The following is a 14,673-nucleotide window of genomic DNA, read 5'->3' as shown; positions in this document are numbered from 1 at the left end:
TTTTATTGTCCAAACACTTTACACAGAGTCACGGACAACATGCATAATACATACTTTCTCCGTGTTTTAATAATGTTACACTTTGATCAAACACGCATGTCGAGACACAACTTTGACCATTAATTTATCTAATCATATATAAGTAAAATTATAGGAAAATTGATATTATGAAAGTATACATTATAACGAATCTAATGATGTATTATACAATAACATTTGTTTTTTATATATTAGTAAATTAATCAAGTCAAAACCATCATGTGAATAGTAAAAAAAGTCAAACTGTAACACTTATTAAAACACGAAGGGAGTCATGTAAAATCTTGTTACATTCGTCTCAATGTAAACTTTCATCAGTTTTATTACATAATTCATTCACATTAATAAATAGAGATATTAATGGTTAAAACTTGTTGACAAACGGGATAAACAAGGTGTGGAAAAAAAAAAGTTGAAGTACTCCCTCTGTTTTTTTAAATGCTACAATTGCCTTATTCCGCCGTTTTTTATAAAATGACACACTTTTTCTTTTGCAAATCCCTTGCATTTTAATAATATAACTTTACTCATGATCCTCTCTCTCTTACTTTATCATTTCTCACTCTTTCAATAGTCCTCACTCCCTCTCATGTCTCGTAACTTTTCAATAAAATAACAACCCTACTATCTTTTCTTACAATTTTTTTTATTTATTTAAATTTTTTTTATCCTTCCTACCCCATTAAGGCATTAACATCTCATTTTATTAAAGTCAATTAAAACCTCCTAAAACTTTGTATACTCACAACTCTAGCATTAAGAAAACAGAGGAAATATTTTTTATTTTTTTTGGTAATAATAATTGAAGATATTAACGTCCGAAACATGTATTGGCAACTTGCCTAAAGAAATGTGTAAAACAAGTTTTGTTTGTGACAATTTAAGTATATAAAAATTTTATACGGAGTATAAATTTTCTGGAATTTGTTATATACACCCGGTTGTACGGTACACTCATAAATATTTTATTCTTATTTGATGATTGTTTTTCATTTAATCATCAAATAAAGAGCAAAAAACTAATCTTATATTAATTGGGTGTATGATACACCCGGGAGTATATAACAATCTCAAAACCATGCCATATTTTACCCATACTTCCCCAAAGGCCCTGTTTGGTAATTAGGTGGTAGCTAATTGATATAACTTATTATATTAGCTGATTTGACAAGCTGATTATATTAGCCGGTTTGACTACCTGGATATCATTAGCTGATTGTGTAAAAGTGTTTGGTAAATAGATGTTAATTGTTAGCTGTTTTAGTGTATTTAAGAGGCAAAAAGTTAATTGTTCAACAAGCTAATTTTAAAAGGCTCTTATAATGGCCCTGTTTGGTAATTAGCTTTTAGCTGATTGATGTAACTGATTGTATTAACTGGTTTGACTACATGGTTATATTAGCTTATACGACTAACTAGTTGTAAATAGCTGATTATGTAAAAGTGTTTGGTAAATAGCTATTTATTATTAGCTATTTCAGTGTATTTAATACCCAAAAGCTAATTTTTCAATAAACTAATTGCAAAAAGCTCTTAAAATGAGCTTTTTCAAAAAGAGTTTTTTGGATCCAAAAAGCTCTTTTAATAAGCTATTTACCAAACACCAAAAATGCTTTTTAAAATGGTCAAACCTCTAATGGTGCTCAATAAGGTAAAAGCTTTTCAAAAACCTCTTTACCAAACAAGGTCAATGAGCTTTTTCTAAAAGAGCTTTTTGAGCCGAAAAAACTCTTTTAAAACTATTTTCCAAACACCTTTAAAGATTGGTCAAACCTCTAATTGGACAAAATAAGCTAAAAGCTTTTTACCAAACAAGGAATAAATCCAGCTTGTAGAAAATCATCACCATACAAGTAAATCTAGATAATAAAGTCCCGACACTTGTGTTTACTCATTAAAATTTAGGAACCAAATATTTCCTCAGGTAAGTTTCTATAACATATTTCTCTTCCAAAATTAAAATCGACCAAATTCAATAAACCACCAACTGATACACTCTACATCTATAAACAAAACCCTTCAACAAGCGACAAAAGCGGCTACAGTCTTGCAAGACTTGATACAAAATACTAATGCATATCTGCAGAGCATCACAATGATCAAACTGCAGTCGTGAAACACTTAAGAATAGAAGGCATTAGCCGAAACATGGGCACACATCAGCATATGCATTCGTTAGCGCACACTGATTTGCCCAACCACCGCATCACTCCCGAAAAGAACACCCACATTGGACACAAGAAGGACACCCAAAATGCATTCATCTGAGAGCAATTACTCACTCTATCATGGACCATAATCCTGCATGAAACAAAAAAAAAATCAGTACAGATTCCGCATGTTATTGGCTGGAGCATAATTTTACCCCATGTAGATTTCACAAAGAAAAACCTAGTGAAACAACTAAACATTTGAACTGTTGAACATGATGCATTTTATAGTGTCATGCAATACAAACAATATGCTAAAGTATAGGTTATGAATAGAGCAACTGCATAACACAGAGCAACTAATCATAGTTCCAGTTTATGCAAGGCAGAAGCCAACAACGCAACAACAAAGACCTATTTGATATTTCAACTAATGGAAGAAGTGGCCATCAACATAAAAAAAAAAAAAAACCTAAAATTATCACAATTCATTTATGTTATACGAATATCACAATGTTTTTTTGTACTCTTCCTTTTTTCAAAGTTTTATACAATCTCATGCTCTTAGAAGCAACAAAATACAGTTGATCAAACTTTTACTTGTAGCAATGAGGATAAGCATATGAGAAAATTGAACTACTTTTAAGTAATGAGGACATTACATGAACAAAGGACATAAAAATTGAGTGTTTAATCAAACCACCAAGTTAGAAATTCAAATAGGAGCAAGGCGAAAGTTGCAAAATGCTCCCTGAACAGCAAATCATTCGGCTCAGCCATAATCAGTAGCTATCCAAAGCAGTGAAGCCACAAGAATGCAAGATACAATAAATGAACACGAGTAAGAAATATACTCAAAGACAAACATCTCTAGTTAACCCAATGATCCACCATGAAAAAAATACTCAAAATTCATTGCCCACACAGAAGCAGCAAAACAGTGAAGTATATAAGACAGCACATCAATGTAAACAAAAATATCAACAATATGCCTTGGAACCCTTGTAACTGATTGCTAAATAAGCAGAATAAGTAAATTAGGAGGTTTATAAAAGTGAATAAAAGCCCGTTTACATCATTACATGATCACTGATATTACAAGCTATTGTAGGTAATATATATAAAAAAAAAAAAAAAAAAAAAAAAAAAACCCCACACACACACACAATCATTTACAGACAGTACAAGGAAAAAAGTGTGGGGGTGGGGCGATAAATATATATATATATATATATCAAGAACAAATAAAAGCCTTTACATAGAGCCTAAAGGTCATTTAAGACGATATAAAGAAGAATCTCACACGTTAGCAGAACAGTCATGATACAACGAAATCAACAAGAGAAGCAATTCAATTACAGCAAGCAATAGAAGAGACGTAATCATTCATAGTCATTTAAACCCCCAAAATAAAAGAAAGGAATTTGGAAACATTACTTGCTCATATTAGGCAGTGGTCAAAGTGCTGTAAAGCTGAGACAGTGCTGCTTGATTGGCCGGATCTACATTCTCACTGATAACTTGTCCATATCTCCCAGTGGAAAAGTCCGAAAGATTTCTCAAAGAGGCTAACAAAAACTGCTTTGGATCTTTAATTTCTTTGAGCGGATCATCATCTCTTTTATTGACATTATAAAGGCGAATAAATGTAGCAGAATAGCTTCCTGTCTCAGCAAAATCTGGAACTTCAGATTCTTCCTCTACTCTCTCTTCCTCTGGTCTGGTAACAAGCGTAACAATGCTATCTAACATTTTACCCCAAATTTTAGAAGATTCGGGTTTTAGAAGGGCAGGACATTCACACAAGAGTTTTGTTGAAGCCACTGCAGTTAGCTTAGTCTCAGTGGCACCTGTGATCTGCTTAAGATTTGGAACCCAGAACACCTCCAAAATTGTTAGAAGAATACCAGGCTGTACACGGTCAAAGGCATCAACAAGATTATTCCAACCATGCTTGACTATTACGAGAGACATAAATATGATAAAGCACCTAACAAACTTTGGGGTCTGGTTAGTCTGGAGACGGGTAAACAACGAAACCAAAATTTTCGGAAGATACCCAGCAATCACTTCGTACCCAAGGTTCTCAACAACTGTGTTGAGCACAAAAAAAGCCTGCTCCTCTGTCCTGGAAGAAGGAAGAAGCTTGCTGTATATATTAAGCACCTCATCTAGCTTTCCACCTTGGTTAAGTTCGTTGGGAGCCATCCGAAGGAAAGCCTGAAGCAAACGCACTAGAGCAGGGACATCAGCAGATTTGGTCCACAGATCAGGAAGCAAAAGAAGCTCAAAGAACTGCATGTAGTGTGGTGGCAACGGGGGCCTGTTCAATTCAACAAGCTGTGCAAGGAGCTGGAATGCATATGGGAAGAACTCAATGACATTGTTTGTTAGAATTGTCTGAAGGCTTGGAAAGAGGCTAGTTTCAAACAGTGATATGACAGAGGGGTCCTTGTCACACACCCGTCTAATAAGCACAGCAACAGCCTCAAATAAATAGTGATTGAATATAGGGTTTTTAGGGTTCTTGCACACTTCGTTAAGAATGGAAGCCATCCCAGACATGCAAGTAGCAGCAACATCACCAGAAACATCCGCAACACCAAGTACCCGCATAATACACTTCATAACATATTGGTTCTCCTCAGATTCAGGAAACTTCAGCGCAATAAAAAGGTTATTCAACAGCACAGGGAGAAAAGGTGCAATATCAGATGCAACATATCTAGCTCTACCCCCCTCATCTTTAACCAAAAGAACCTTGTCAATGAAAATAGCAGCATAAGAGTGAATCACATTTGACTCAGCACCAAGAAATCGTAACACTTCAGGAAGCAAGGACATCACACTAGACTTTGGAAGCTGATCTCTGAATACTGTCAAAAATTTAAGTGCACCTGCCTTGAGCAATGGAAATGAATTAACATCTTGACTCTGAAGCTCTGGAGCAACCACCAATGTAAAGAATGATTGCAGATCAAAACAGCCCGTCAAGACATTAGGGCCTGTAGCTTTAACAGTGCTTAGTGATATAACCAGATAAATAGCAGAGTCTTTGTATTTCCAATTCAAAGCCGGATTCTCATTACATTTAGCCAACATGGTCTGTATGACATTGTTCACCATGGGAGCAACCTTCTCTCTGTAGTGAGTTGCAATTCCTTTGAGAAGTTCACATGCAGCTCTCCTCTTAGTGTCAACATCACTCCCTTCCATATCCCGTCTTATAAACTCAATATAGTTAAACTCAAAGAGCTCTTCATCTTCTTCCCTCAGCATAACATTTGGGATGACAATGCTTCGACATATCTGATCTAAAGAAGCATCATCAAACAGCTTGTAGTGGTGTGCCATTGTGCTGACCATTGTCAAGAATTTGATAGCAGTTATCGCAAGATGATCACGACCTGGAGATCCAGACACGGTGATAAGGAGGCTTCGCACTGCTTTCTCAAATTCACCCACATATCTTTCAAAAGGCTCCTCGGTCCTCTCGACATAAAGGGTCAATATTTCACAGATAGCTGCACGAAGATTATCAACAAGAGCTTGCTCACCTCCTTGTTCAAGGGCTGGGTATGTAGTAGTTAGATATTTTCCAAATACATTTATAAATGGTTCCATATTATCTTCAAAGAGGTCAGGCAACTCCTGAAAGTTGAAGGAATAAAAGATTCTACAACAAAGCCTCTGTGACTCAAATAGAGGCTTTAAATTTGCTGCGGAAGCACCAGAACTGACACCAGAGTCGATCAGAGATGCAGTATGGGAAAACAATTGCAACAATGGGACAGCCATGTTATCCAAACAATACCTTAAATCCAACCTCAAATCATTTGTCCCATACCCATGTCGGAACTTCTTAAACAATGAGTTGGCAGTCCCAAGAATCCCATTTATAGCTGCATAATTACCACCCTCGGTGAGTGCTTGCTGAAGCCTACTATTGAGCATTGGAAGCAACTCCGTCCACTGCCTAGGAAAATCATGTTTGCCAATGACCACCAATGCCTCACTAAGCTGAGATTGGATTCGAGGTGTTGACTCCAACATCAAAGACACAATGTGTTCTTTAATCAGCTTCTTTTCAGTATCGGGAATAGGGTTTGGCAAGGGAACATTAGGTTCAGAGCGCCTTGCTGCCGGTGCCCATCGAGCTTTAAGAAAGTTCTTAAAGTTCACAGCTGCAGCTTGCTGGATCTCCTCACCAATGCCTGGCGTACGAATGAGAGTAAGAACAGCCAACCCGTAATTAGGTTGCTCAGCTGCCTCACCAAGACTTGCCTCAGCTTGGCGTCGAGGCTCATGGTTAGGAGAGAGAGAGTTCATAAAACATTTTGACAAAAACTCCAGAGTTTCTGGACTGGTTGCCATCTGCAACCAAAATCAACCAAAAAAAAAGTTTCAGCTCAAGGTTTACACAACTCTTATAAATTCTTCTTTTTTCTCCTGTTTTCGGATAATCCAGATAATGTATCAAATAAACAAGTTAACTAATAGCACGAAACCTCGAACACAAGCCAATTATGGTTAGTCCCATCCCTGAGCCAGGGCAGGAGGCGAGGCCGTCCTGGGCCCAGGGAATAGGTCCAATTTCATAGTTCAATCCTAACATTAAAAGGTTCTGCAACAAATTAGCAACCAAATTTGATTCAATTATTAAATCAGGCTCGAATAATCGCATAATTTTAGGCTCATAATTCGATTCAATCATCAAAACAGGCTCATAACTTTTCTTCTTTGGCAACATAATCGCTCGTTATGATCTTTCATAACCAAAGTAATAAGAACCAATAGTTCAAATTTCGAACCCTAAATTTACTATACTGACAATTAAATCAAGATAAACCCTAGATTGTGAAATTGATATTCGATGATTACAAAAAGAAACAACAACTTACCTCAGAAGCTGCTTCAATGGAGGATGCAATTATCAAAAGGCGCCTCAATGGAGAAACTTGGAGTGCGAGTGCGCTTCAATGGAGAACTTGGAGTGCGCTTCAATGGGAAACTGAGAGAGCGAAAGAGGGGGGAAAAGAAAGACAAATACTGGTTTTGGACCCGTATAATTATGTACTAGCTTTTGGGCCTTAGCGACTTAGCCCGTGCATTAGCCACGTTTAGTTCACCCTATTTTTACTTATTACTTCTGTTGTTTTTAGTTAACACATTTTTTTTGGGCTCGAAAGTAATTCAATTTTTTAAAACTAATCTTTACTTATTTGATTTGGTTTTATTTAGATTGTAATATGGTTCGATTTGGTTTGGAAATATTTAAAAAATATGGTTTATGGTTTGTTTTTGGTTTGGGGTTTATAAAAAATCGAAACCTAATAAAAACCAAATTACATAAGCCAGAACTTTTAATTGTTTGCCCAGTTGATCATTTTTTTTTATGTTTTATTAGGAATTGAATTTGCTAAGGCATGACATTGTAAGCATTTTGTTTGATTTATTTCAGTTTTAAAAATTAGGCCCAATACGCTTGGTTCAAAAATTTGATTTGGTTTATTTTTTTAAAACGGGATAGAAATGGTTTGGTTTAGATTAGACCAATTAGTAATTTGGTTTGGTTTGAAAAAATCTCAAATCAAATTAACATGAATTGGTTTTGATTTGGGCTATAAACCAAACCGTAAACCAAACTTTTTTACCCTTAGTTTTAACTTTAGTACTATTCACGCACTTCTCTTTGATGTTTTCTGATTTATAAGTAATGCAAAATATAGTCTTGTGAGATATTGTTAGATTCGTCACGATATGTATTTCAAAATATCAATGATTTATGATTTTGTGTTCAAAAATAATAATTAAAGATATTAGTTATTAAATTTGTGTATTGACAAGCTTGACTCATTAAACAAGTCAAAAATCAACGAAGGTATAGAAATTACTATAGATAAATTGAGAAGTATGACATATTACCTCTTTTCCATAGCTAAGTAATTAAACATTACGAGCACTTGTAATTTTAATAGCGGCTTACCCTCATTACATGTATCCACTTTACCTATCTAATAATGATACTCATGTCTCTAAACAACTTTCACTCCTCAAAAAATTCAAATAGAGGGCTCACTCACATTAGTTATATTGACTTGTTAGATGCATCAAAAAGTACTTGCCAAATTGCTTACTAAGGTAAAGATTAGGAGTAATAATATCTTCTGGTGTGAGTTAAAGTCATCGCTTTGATTTGAGGAATTTCTGTGATGTTGTCGAATACAAAATATATTGGCTTCCTTCTATATAAATCTTGCGAAGATCTGGAAGAGTAGAAAAGTGAAACGCGTATTGCTCTCCCCAGCCACCAGTTTCTTCAAGGGAAGAGTACAAAGTTGTTTCAGCCATATGTTCAACTATACATCCAATAAAAAAGAACTTAACAAGAACAGAGCCTAATGTGCAAAGAAAAACTAAATAAAAAAGGCCCCAAACAAGAAAAAAGGCCCCTGAAGCTGCTAACTACATCTATGAGAAGTTAATTTGTCAGTGTATCTGTTAATAATTAGATTTAACCTGTTCAGTAAAATGTCTTTAAGAAGAACCACCGGATCCATTAGTCTCACTTACAATATTTGGACCATGGTCTGAATTCATACTGACCTTTGCCTTGCCCTTCCCAGAGCGCTTGTTCTCAGCCGAACCTTCAGCAGTGAGCCTACCCATCTGCTTTTGTAGATCAACAAGGGGATCATTTGATACTTTTGTCTTTGGGCTCTTTTTCTTCTCCTCTGCAACCTTTAGTTCTAATCGGTACAATGCACAAGTATTGCAATTATCGATCTCATACTCAAATAGATGCCATTCTAAGTCCTTCTGTGGTTGGGGATCAGCATAGTAAGACCTCTTCTGGCCATTGTACTCTTTCGCAATCTGCTTCCTTGACTCATGCCAACCACGCCCCTCGTGGTCTGGCAATGACCTCTGCTTTCTGTTTCCAGTCTCAAATGCTCTTCTAGGCTTATCAAAAAAGAGCCACTCTCTTATCTTTTCATCTTCCAAGATTGAAACATCGAATAGTTCTGCAAGCCCAAATAAGACCAAATGAGTAAACAAAAAGGATAGCAGAATATACAAATATCAACTTCATATGTAGCATAATATAATAAATTGATTGAATTTCATCCTAATATCTGTGGTTTGGCAAGGCAGAGGCCTAACTAATCATTAAACATGCTGACCAGGAGTATTCCATGGAGATTTTGCAGAAGCAGCCCCAAGACATTCTGGAATGCCCACATCTTTTCCCTCCAACTTTGACTTAAGAGCCACAAAAAGTGGACCATCTTTCAACCCTATACCTCCAGGCCTCATGATAGGTACAGTTCCTGGAGGGCATTCCTTTACTGCCAACTCAGCATGAAAGGCACTACAGTAGTTTTTACAGAACTCAGACATCTGAGCAGGTCTTACGCAATCCCATAGAGCACATTTTGGACCTAAGAAAGCAGATGGCGGAGGGTTGACGTTCGGCAATACACCCAAGAAATCAGGAATGTCATTCAATCCCCAATTCTCAATGCCGCTGGCACTGATAAAGATTTCACTGTCAAGATTCTGATGTTCATCCAGTTGAGTAGACATGTTAAAGTTATTAAGCACCATATTGTGCAGACCTGAAGCTTCAAAGTTATTGATCATTCCACCTTGCATATTAGTAGCAGCGTTATTGCAATGCGCAAAGCCTTGATAGTCTTGAGACTCTGATGTGTGATTCACAAAACCTGGAAGTTCGTGATGCTGTGGTGTATGATTGTCAAGGTCAGGAAACCCATGTTGTGATATATGATTTTGGAAACCTTCGAAATCATTTTGCTGAGGTGTATGAATCTGAAAACCTTGAAATTGTTGCTGGGGTGTATGATTCAAGTAGCAAACCTGTAAACAAACCAAGTATATGAGTTATGTCATGCAGAACTATAGGAACACATATCTAATAGCTAGCTACACAGAGAGTGGAGATTTCCAACGGTCATGAAGTTACTGTAATAAAACGCCTAAGAACACTTACATAATTATTGTTCCCTAGAATCAAAACAAACTCCATCGCACATTAGAAGGATAATAATATTGAACAAACCTTACTTTGGGGAGATTGAATATTAGGTTTAATTTCTCTTTCTTTTGATAACAGAAATCAGAACAATCTGCACTCTAAAAGGTTGCTCTCATCTCTCAGTGACTTGAGGTGAAAGAAAAGCAAAGGTTGTGAATGGTTCTTTTGTTCGTAGGCATAAGAACATGTTTGTATAAAAATAGAGGTGAAAAGTAATGATGGCAATCTGGCATAGATTTCAGCCAACTTGCTACTCATCCTTTTAGATTTACAACAATAACTCAGCAAACATTGGCTTCCCAAGTTATATTTTAATTGGCTGCCAATTTATTTTAATACAAGGTTGGCAAGAAGGAAGGATATATAAGAGAAAATTGACCTCCACATCTCCTCCAGAGTTTGGCACTGCATATGTGCAGGTGGCATCACCATGCCTCATGATAGGCGGTGCTGTTAATGGACTTGTTGCATCATCTTCTACTTCAAATTGTTGCAACAGCTGACCAAGTTCTTTAGAAAATGACCCAAGACTGTCTTCCTGCAAATCAATGAAATATTGTTATTCAATCTAAAGAAAAGATCCCAAATCATTTTAGGACTTAGGCTTTGTGATTATTGTTGTTGTTGTAATCTAGAGAGAGAGAGAGAGAGAGAGAGAGAGATACACACAGGCACTGAAGAAGTTGGAGTTGGTTCAGAGAGATCAGCTTTCCATTCACAAAGCATTTGCTTAACTTGCTGTTCCAAAGTAGCAACATCACCGACCCGACTCTCCTTCATGGCACCCTGAAGTTCATTGAACACTGATTGAAGGCCCTCAATTCGATTCTTTGCTTGATCCTTTAAGAGCCGGTGAGAAGGTTGTTTGCAGTTCTTTGAATCTTTTCCCATCTTCTCTCTCACTATCCTCAGATGTCAAACTTTACATGCTACAAGTTGTCCAACCTAATTTCAACAAGGAAAAAATTAATAACACTAATCTTTCACACACAATTGTAGCAATAAAATCTAGTTTGAGGACAAGGAGAGGTTTACAGTTAAGAAAATCCAGTGAAAAAAAAAGTAATGATATTCTCAATTAAACTTTTCGTATTCTATTCTGTGAGTGGTCTGGCAGTCCAGGTACATGGGGGATATTAGGTGTCTAACAACACGATTGCAACCGTTCTTTGCAAAATTGAAAGCGAGACAATTACTAAGAAAGTTGAAAGAATAATGTTAAGGATAAGAGTAAAAAGTAAATGGCAAAACCAAAGCAACATGGAGCACAAGCTTAGGGAAATACAAAAAGAGCTTATTCACCTCTAATCAAACCTATCCCATATTATTCAAACCTGTCATCAGATATCCTGTTACTTATGTCCTAGTCAATCATACGGAGTAGGTAAGATAAACATCTTGGGGAGTAAAGAATATATAACCAAAAGCAAAACAACATAGAGCACAATTTAATTTGCAATTGATTTCAATTATTGCACTAAGATAAAGCCAGTATTTATTCAGATCGGATAACAGGGGTAATCTAATATTCAGTAGTTATCAAATCTAGCATTAAAATGATGTAAAGTGGATGTTAGCACTAACAAAGTAACAAGTACTTCAAATAAAAATTTCACCTTTTGTATATTCAATACTAACCCCAAGTTTTGGGATCAATAGTATGTTAACACATCCACCCTCACCCTTCAAAATTATTAGATAATCTTAGTTTATCTTAGCTGCTTTTTTTTTTTGAACAACCTTAATTTATCTTAGCGTAAGTTCAATGTAGCAAATCATCTTCCATATAAATTTATTTGAACTTATTTTGTCATAAGTAAGTCAAAATAAGTTGAGTGAAAAGGGACCTTATAATTGTTCAGTCTAATTCATTGAAAAACCGTGTTTACACCCAAGTACCCAGCAATGAACACACAAAAATGAGAAACAAAATAGAAAAATAATAAAATCAATTAGAAATTTAAAAATCAATAACCTTGAGTTGGATAATTTGCAGGCGATTCAAGCAACAAAAAAAAGCTGTCTTTCTCTTCTTAATCCTACTAATTTCTTGTTCAGAAAGATTAGCTTTCAAATTCTTTTTGCGCTTCTTCAAGGGCTGCTGATGTTGAGTGCAGTCACTCATACTCGATATGATAATCTGGTCGGATAATCGAGCATCATTCAATGATCACCTCCTAATCAATTACCATATTCGTAGTTTACACTAACAAATTCAATGATTTTCTCCTCCTCGGTCACCTATTACTAATTTACACAACAAATTGCAATGATTTCTTCCTACTCAGTCACCACATTACTAATTATATCCTTCTACTCGGTCACCAAATACTGCCAAACTCGCCACCTCATGTGGCAAAGTAAAATGTTCATCCTTCCCCGCTCCCCTTTTTTCTACATATGCGGTGGCGGGCGGAGCGTTCTATATGTATATGACCAGCGGCGGGTTCACACTAACATATTACAACGATCTCCTCCTACTCAATCACCATATAATATATTAATTCACTAGCAAAATAGCATTAATTTCCTCGTACTAAGTCACCACATTACTAGTTTACACTAACAAATTGCAATAATCTCCTCAAAACTCGGTCAACACATTACTAATGTACCCTAACAAAATTGCAATGATCTTCTCCTACTCGGTCGACATCATATCACTATATTGCACAAACAAACGAGATTATTGATCTTTATCAATTCCTTAGCAAACTAAAAATTAACTTAATTGCAAATTCTACACTCAGAAACCCCAATCAAAAACCATGCGATCCCACAAATAATATAAATTTCTTCAACAAATCAACATATTAATTTCCCAAAAATCACAAACAATAAAATGAGATCAACAGTATACCACAATCACTAGGGTTTAGAATTCAAAAAAGAAAAATAGGAAAACAAAGAAAAAAGGGGATTGACCTCGGAAATGGAGACAGAATCGCCGAAGACGGCGGTGGTTGCCGGAAGTGATGCCCTAGATTGGAGGAGAAGGAGAAGCAAGGTTGAACAAGTTGCGTATTTATACGGCGCCACGCGTTTACTTCGTTGATTTCAGGCGCGAGACCAACACTCGTTCATAACTTTTACTTGCAAAAATTTTGCACATCGGTAGGTTCGAACCTCTATAACTTTTTTTTTTTTTTTTTTGTTAACCTCTATAGTCTATATACCCAGGTTGTTATGCGTATGCCCTTTTAAAATAAAAAAATAAATAAAAAAAATATTGAAGGACAATTTTATTTTTAATTTAAAAATTTAAAAATAAACTAGTATTCTCTCTCTTTTTTTTTTTTTTTTTTTTGGTGAAAAAAGTACTTAATTAGCATAAACCAACGTTACAAAGTGTAATATAATCCTCTAAATAGAGGTCCATACAATAACAAGGGGGATCGGGAAGCGTCCTAGTTACATTGATTTCATAATCTAAACATCTTGAGGTCTTGGCAATGATGTGAGCTAGCTTGTTCCATTGTCTTCCTAAATAATTAATTTGTACCTCCATCTCCGGCCACCATAGCTCCCTACAAGCATTAACCACATTGCTATACATATTAAGAGCCAAATCATGATCATGAAGCATTTCAACAGCATTAGAACAATCAGAGTACGTAAATGAATGGTATGATGTAGTTGTTTCTGCTTCAACAATTTCAAGTCCTCCCTAATTGCCATCAATTTTGCCATAAGGGATGACTTTGCATAGACTCATTGATAGAACCCAATGCACCATGTACCGTCATGATTCCTAATAATCCCTGCAATATCTGCTGGTTCACCAACTTTGACAAATGAGGCATCAACATGGAGCAATTGTACGAGTATAAATGATACTGAATTTTATTGATTTTACTAAAATTGTACGAGCCATATAGTCCACTATTTAAAGTTTTTAATTTTGTAGTAGAAAATATTATACAATTAATATTATTAAAATATACATGGTACAACAACATTTAGTTCATAGATAACTATTATGGAGTACTAATATTTTTTATTTTTTTTTTAATGGAAACTAATACGGAGTACTAAGTAATAAGTAAGGGAAATAATTAAGTAACAAATCTAAGCATATCGATCCTTTCCATACAAAAAAGAATAACATAAAAACAAATATAAATAAACACAATGTAAACTATGTTAAATCAATCAATCAATCAATAATTATATACTAAAAGACATACTAGCAATGACACATGTCATCTTATGGTGTATCCTATGTATTTTTTTTTTAAAAAAAATACTTTTAAAAAATTGATAGTGAATGTACACAATATATTTTCTTCCAAAATTTAGGAAAAACTCGTACAAAAATATATTTACCAATTTAGATATCTTACCATATATTTATATAAATTCCTATCTAAGTAATAACTTTTTAATGTATAATGATTATTTATAGTAAAAAGTTCATGAATATAT

General features: G+C 35.3%; 2 protein-coding genes across 2 annotated transcripts; both read right to left on the bottom strand.

Moving 5' to 3' along the window:
• Positions 1-1,868: 1,868 nt before the first annotated feature.
• LOC110726890 (exportin-2-like) lies at positions 1,869-7,350 on the bottom strand. Its single transcript, XM_021906408.1, has 3 exons — positions 7,091-7,350; positions 3,627-6,563; positions 1,869-2,340 (listed from the first exon to the last, which is right to left on the bottom strand). Exon 2 carries the CDS (start codon positions 6,561-6,563, stop codon positions 3,636-3,638), a length of 2,928 nt encoding a protein of 975 aa, XP_021762100.1. The 5' UTR covers positions 7,091-7,350; the 3' UTR covers positions 1,869-2,340; positions 3,627-3,635.
• Positions 7,351-8,402: 1,052 nt separating this feature from the next.
• Positions 8,403-13,404, bottom strand: LOC110726889 (transcription factor VOZ1-like). The gene is made up of 5 exons (XM_021906407.1): positions 13,174-13,404; positions 10,918-11,193; positions 10,628-10,786; positions 9,374-10,070; positions 8,403-9,214 (listed from the first exon to the last, which is right to left on the bottom strand). Exons 2-5 carry the CDS (start codon positions 11,137-11,139, stop codon positions 8,727-8,729), a joined length of 1,566 nt encoding a protein of 521 aa, XP_021762099.1. The 5' UTR covers positions 11,140-11,193; positions 13,174-13,404; the 3' UTR covers positions 8,403-8,726.
• Between the last annotated feature and the right edge of the window lie 1,269 nt (positions 13,405-14,673).

The sequence above is a fragment of the Chenopodium quinoa genome, unplaced genomic scaffold (genome assembly GCF_001683475.1).
Source record: "Chenopodium quinoa cultivar QQ74 unplaced genomic scaffold, ASM168347v1, whole genome shotgun sequence".
In the NCBI taxonomy this organism is placed as follows: domain Eukaryota; kingdom Viridiplantae; phylum Streptophyta; class Magnoliopsida; order Caryophyllales; family Amaranthaceae; genus Chenopodium; species Chenopodium quinoa.
Note: the sequence above shows the minus strand (reverse complement) of the source record. Positions and strands in the feature narration are given on the sequence as shown.

Excerpts from the sequence above, each read along its gene's own strand:
- LOC110726890 (XM_021906408.1), bottom strand. The coding sequence starts at position 6,563 with ATGGCAACCAGTCCAGAAACTCTGGAGTTTTTGTCAAAATGTTTTATG.
- LOC110726889 (XM_021906407.1), bottom strand. The coding sequence starts at position 11,139 with ATGGGAAAAGATTCAAAGAACTGCAAACAACCTTCTCACCGGCTCTTA. Across the intron at positions 10,787-10,917 it reads CTCCAACTTCTTCAGTGCCT|GAAGACAGTCTTGGGTCATT; the intron begins GTGTGTATCTCT and ends ATTGATTTGCAG. Across the intron at positions 9,215-9,373 it reads ATCTCCATGGAATACTCCTG|AACTATTCGATGTTTCAATC; the intron begins GTCAGCATGTTT and ends TTGGGCTTGCAG.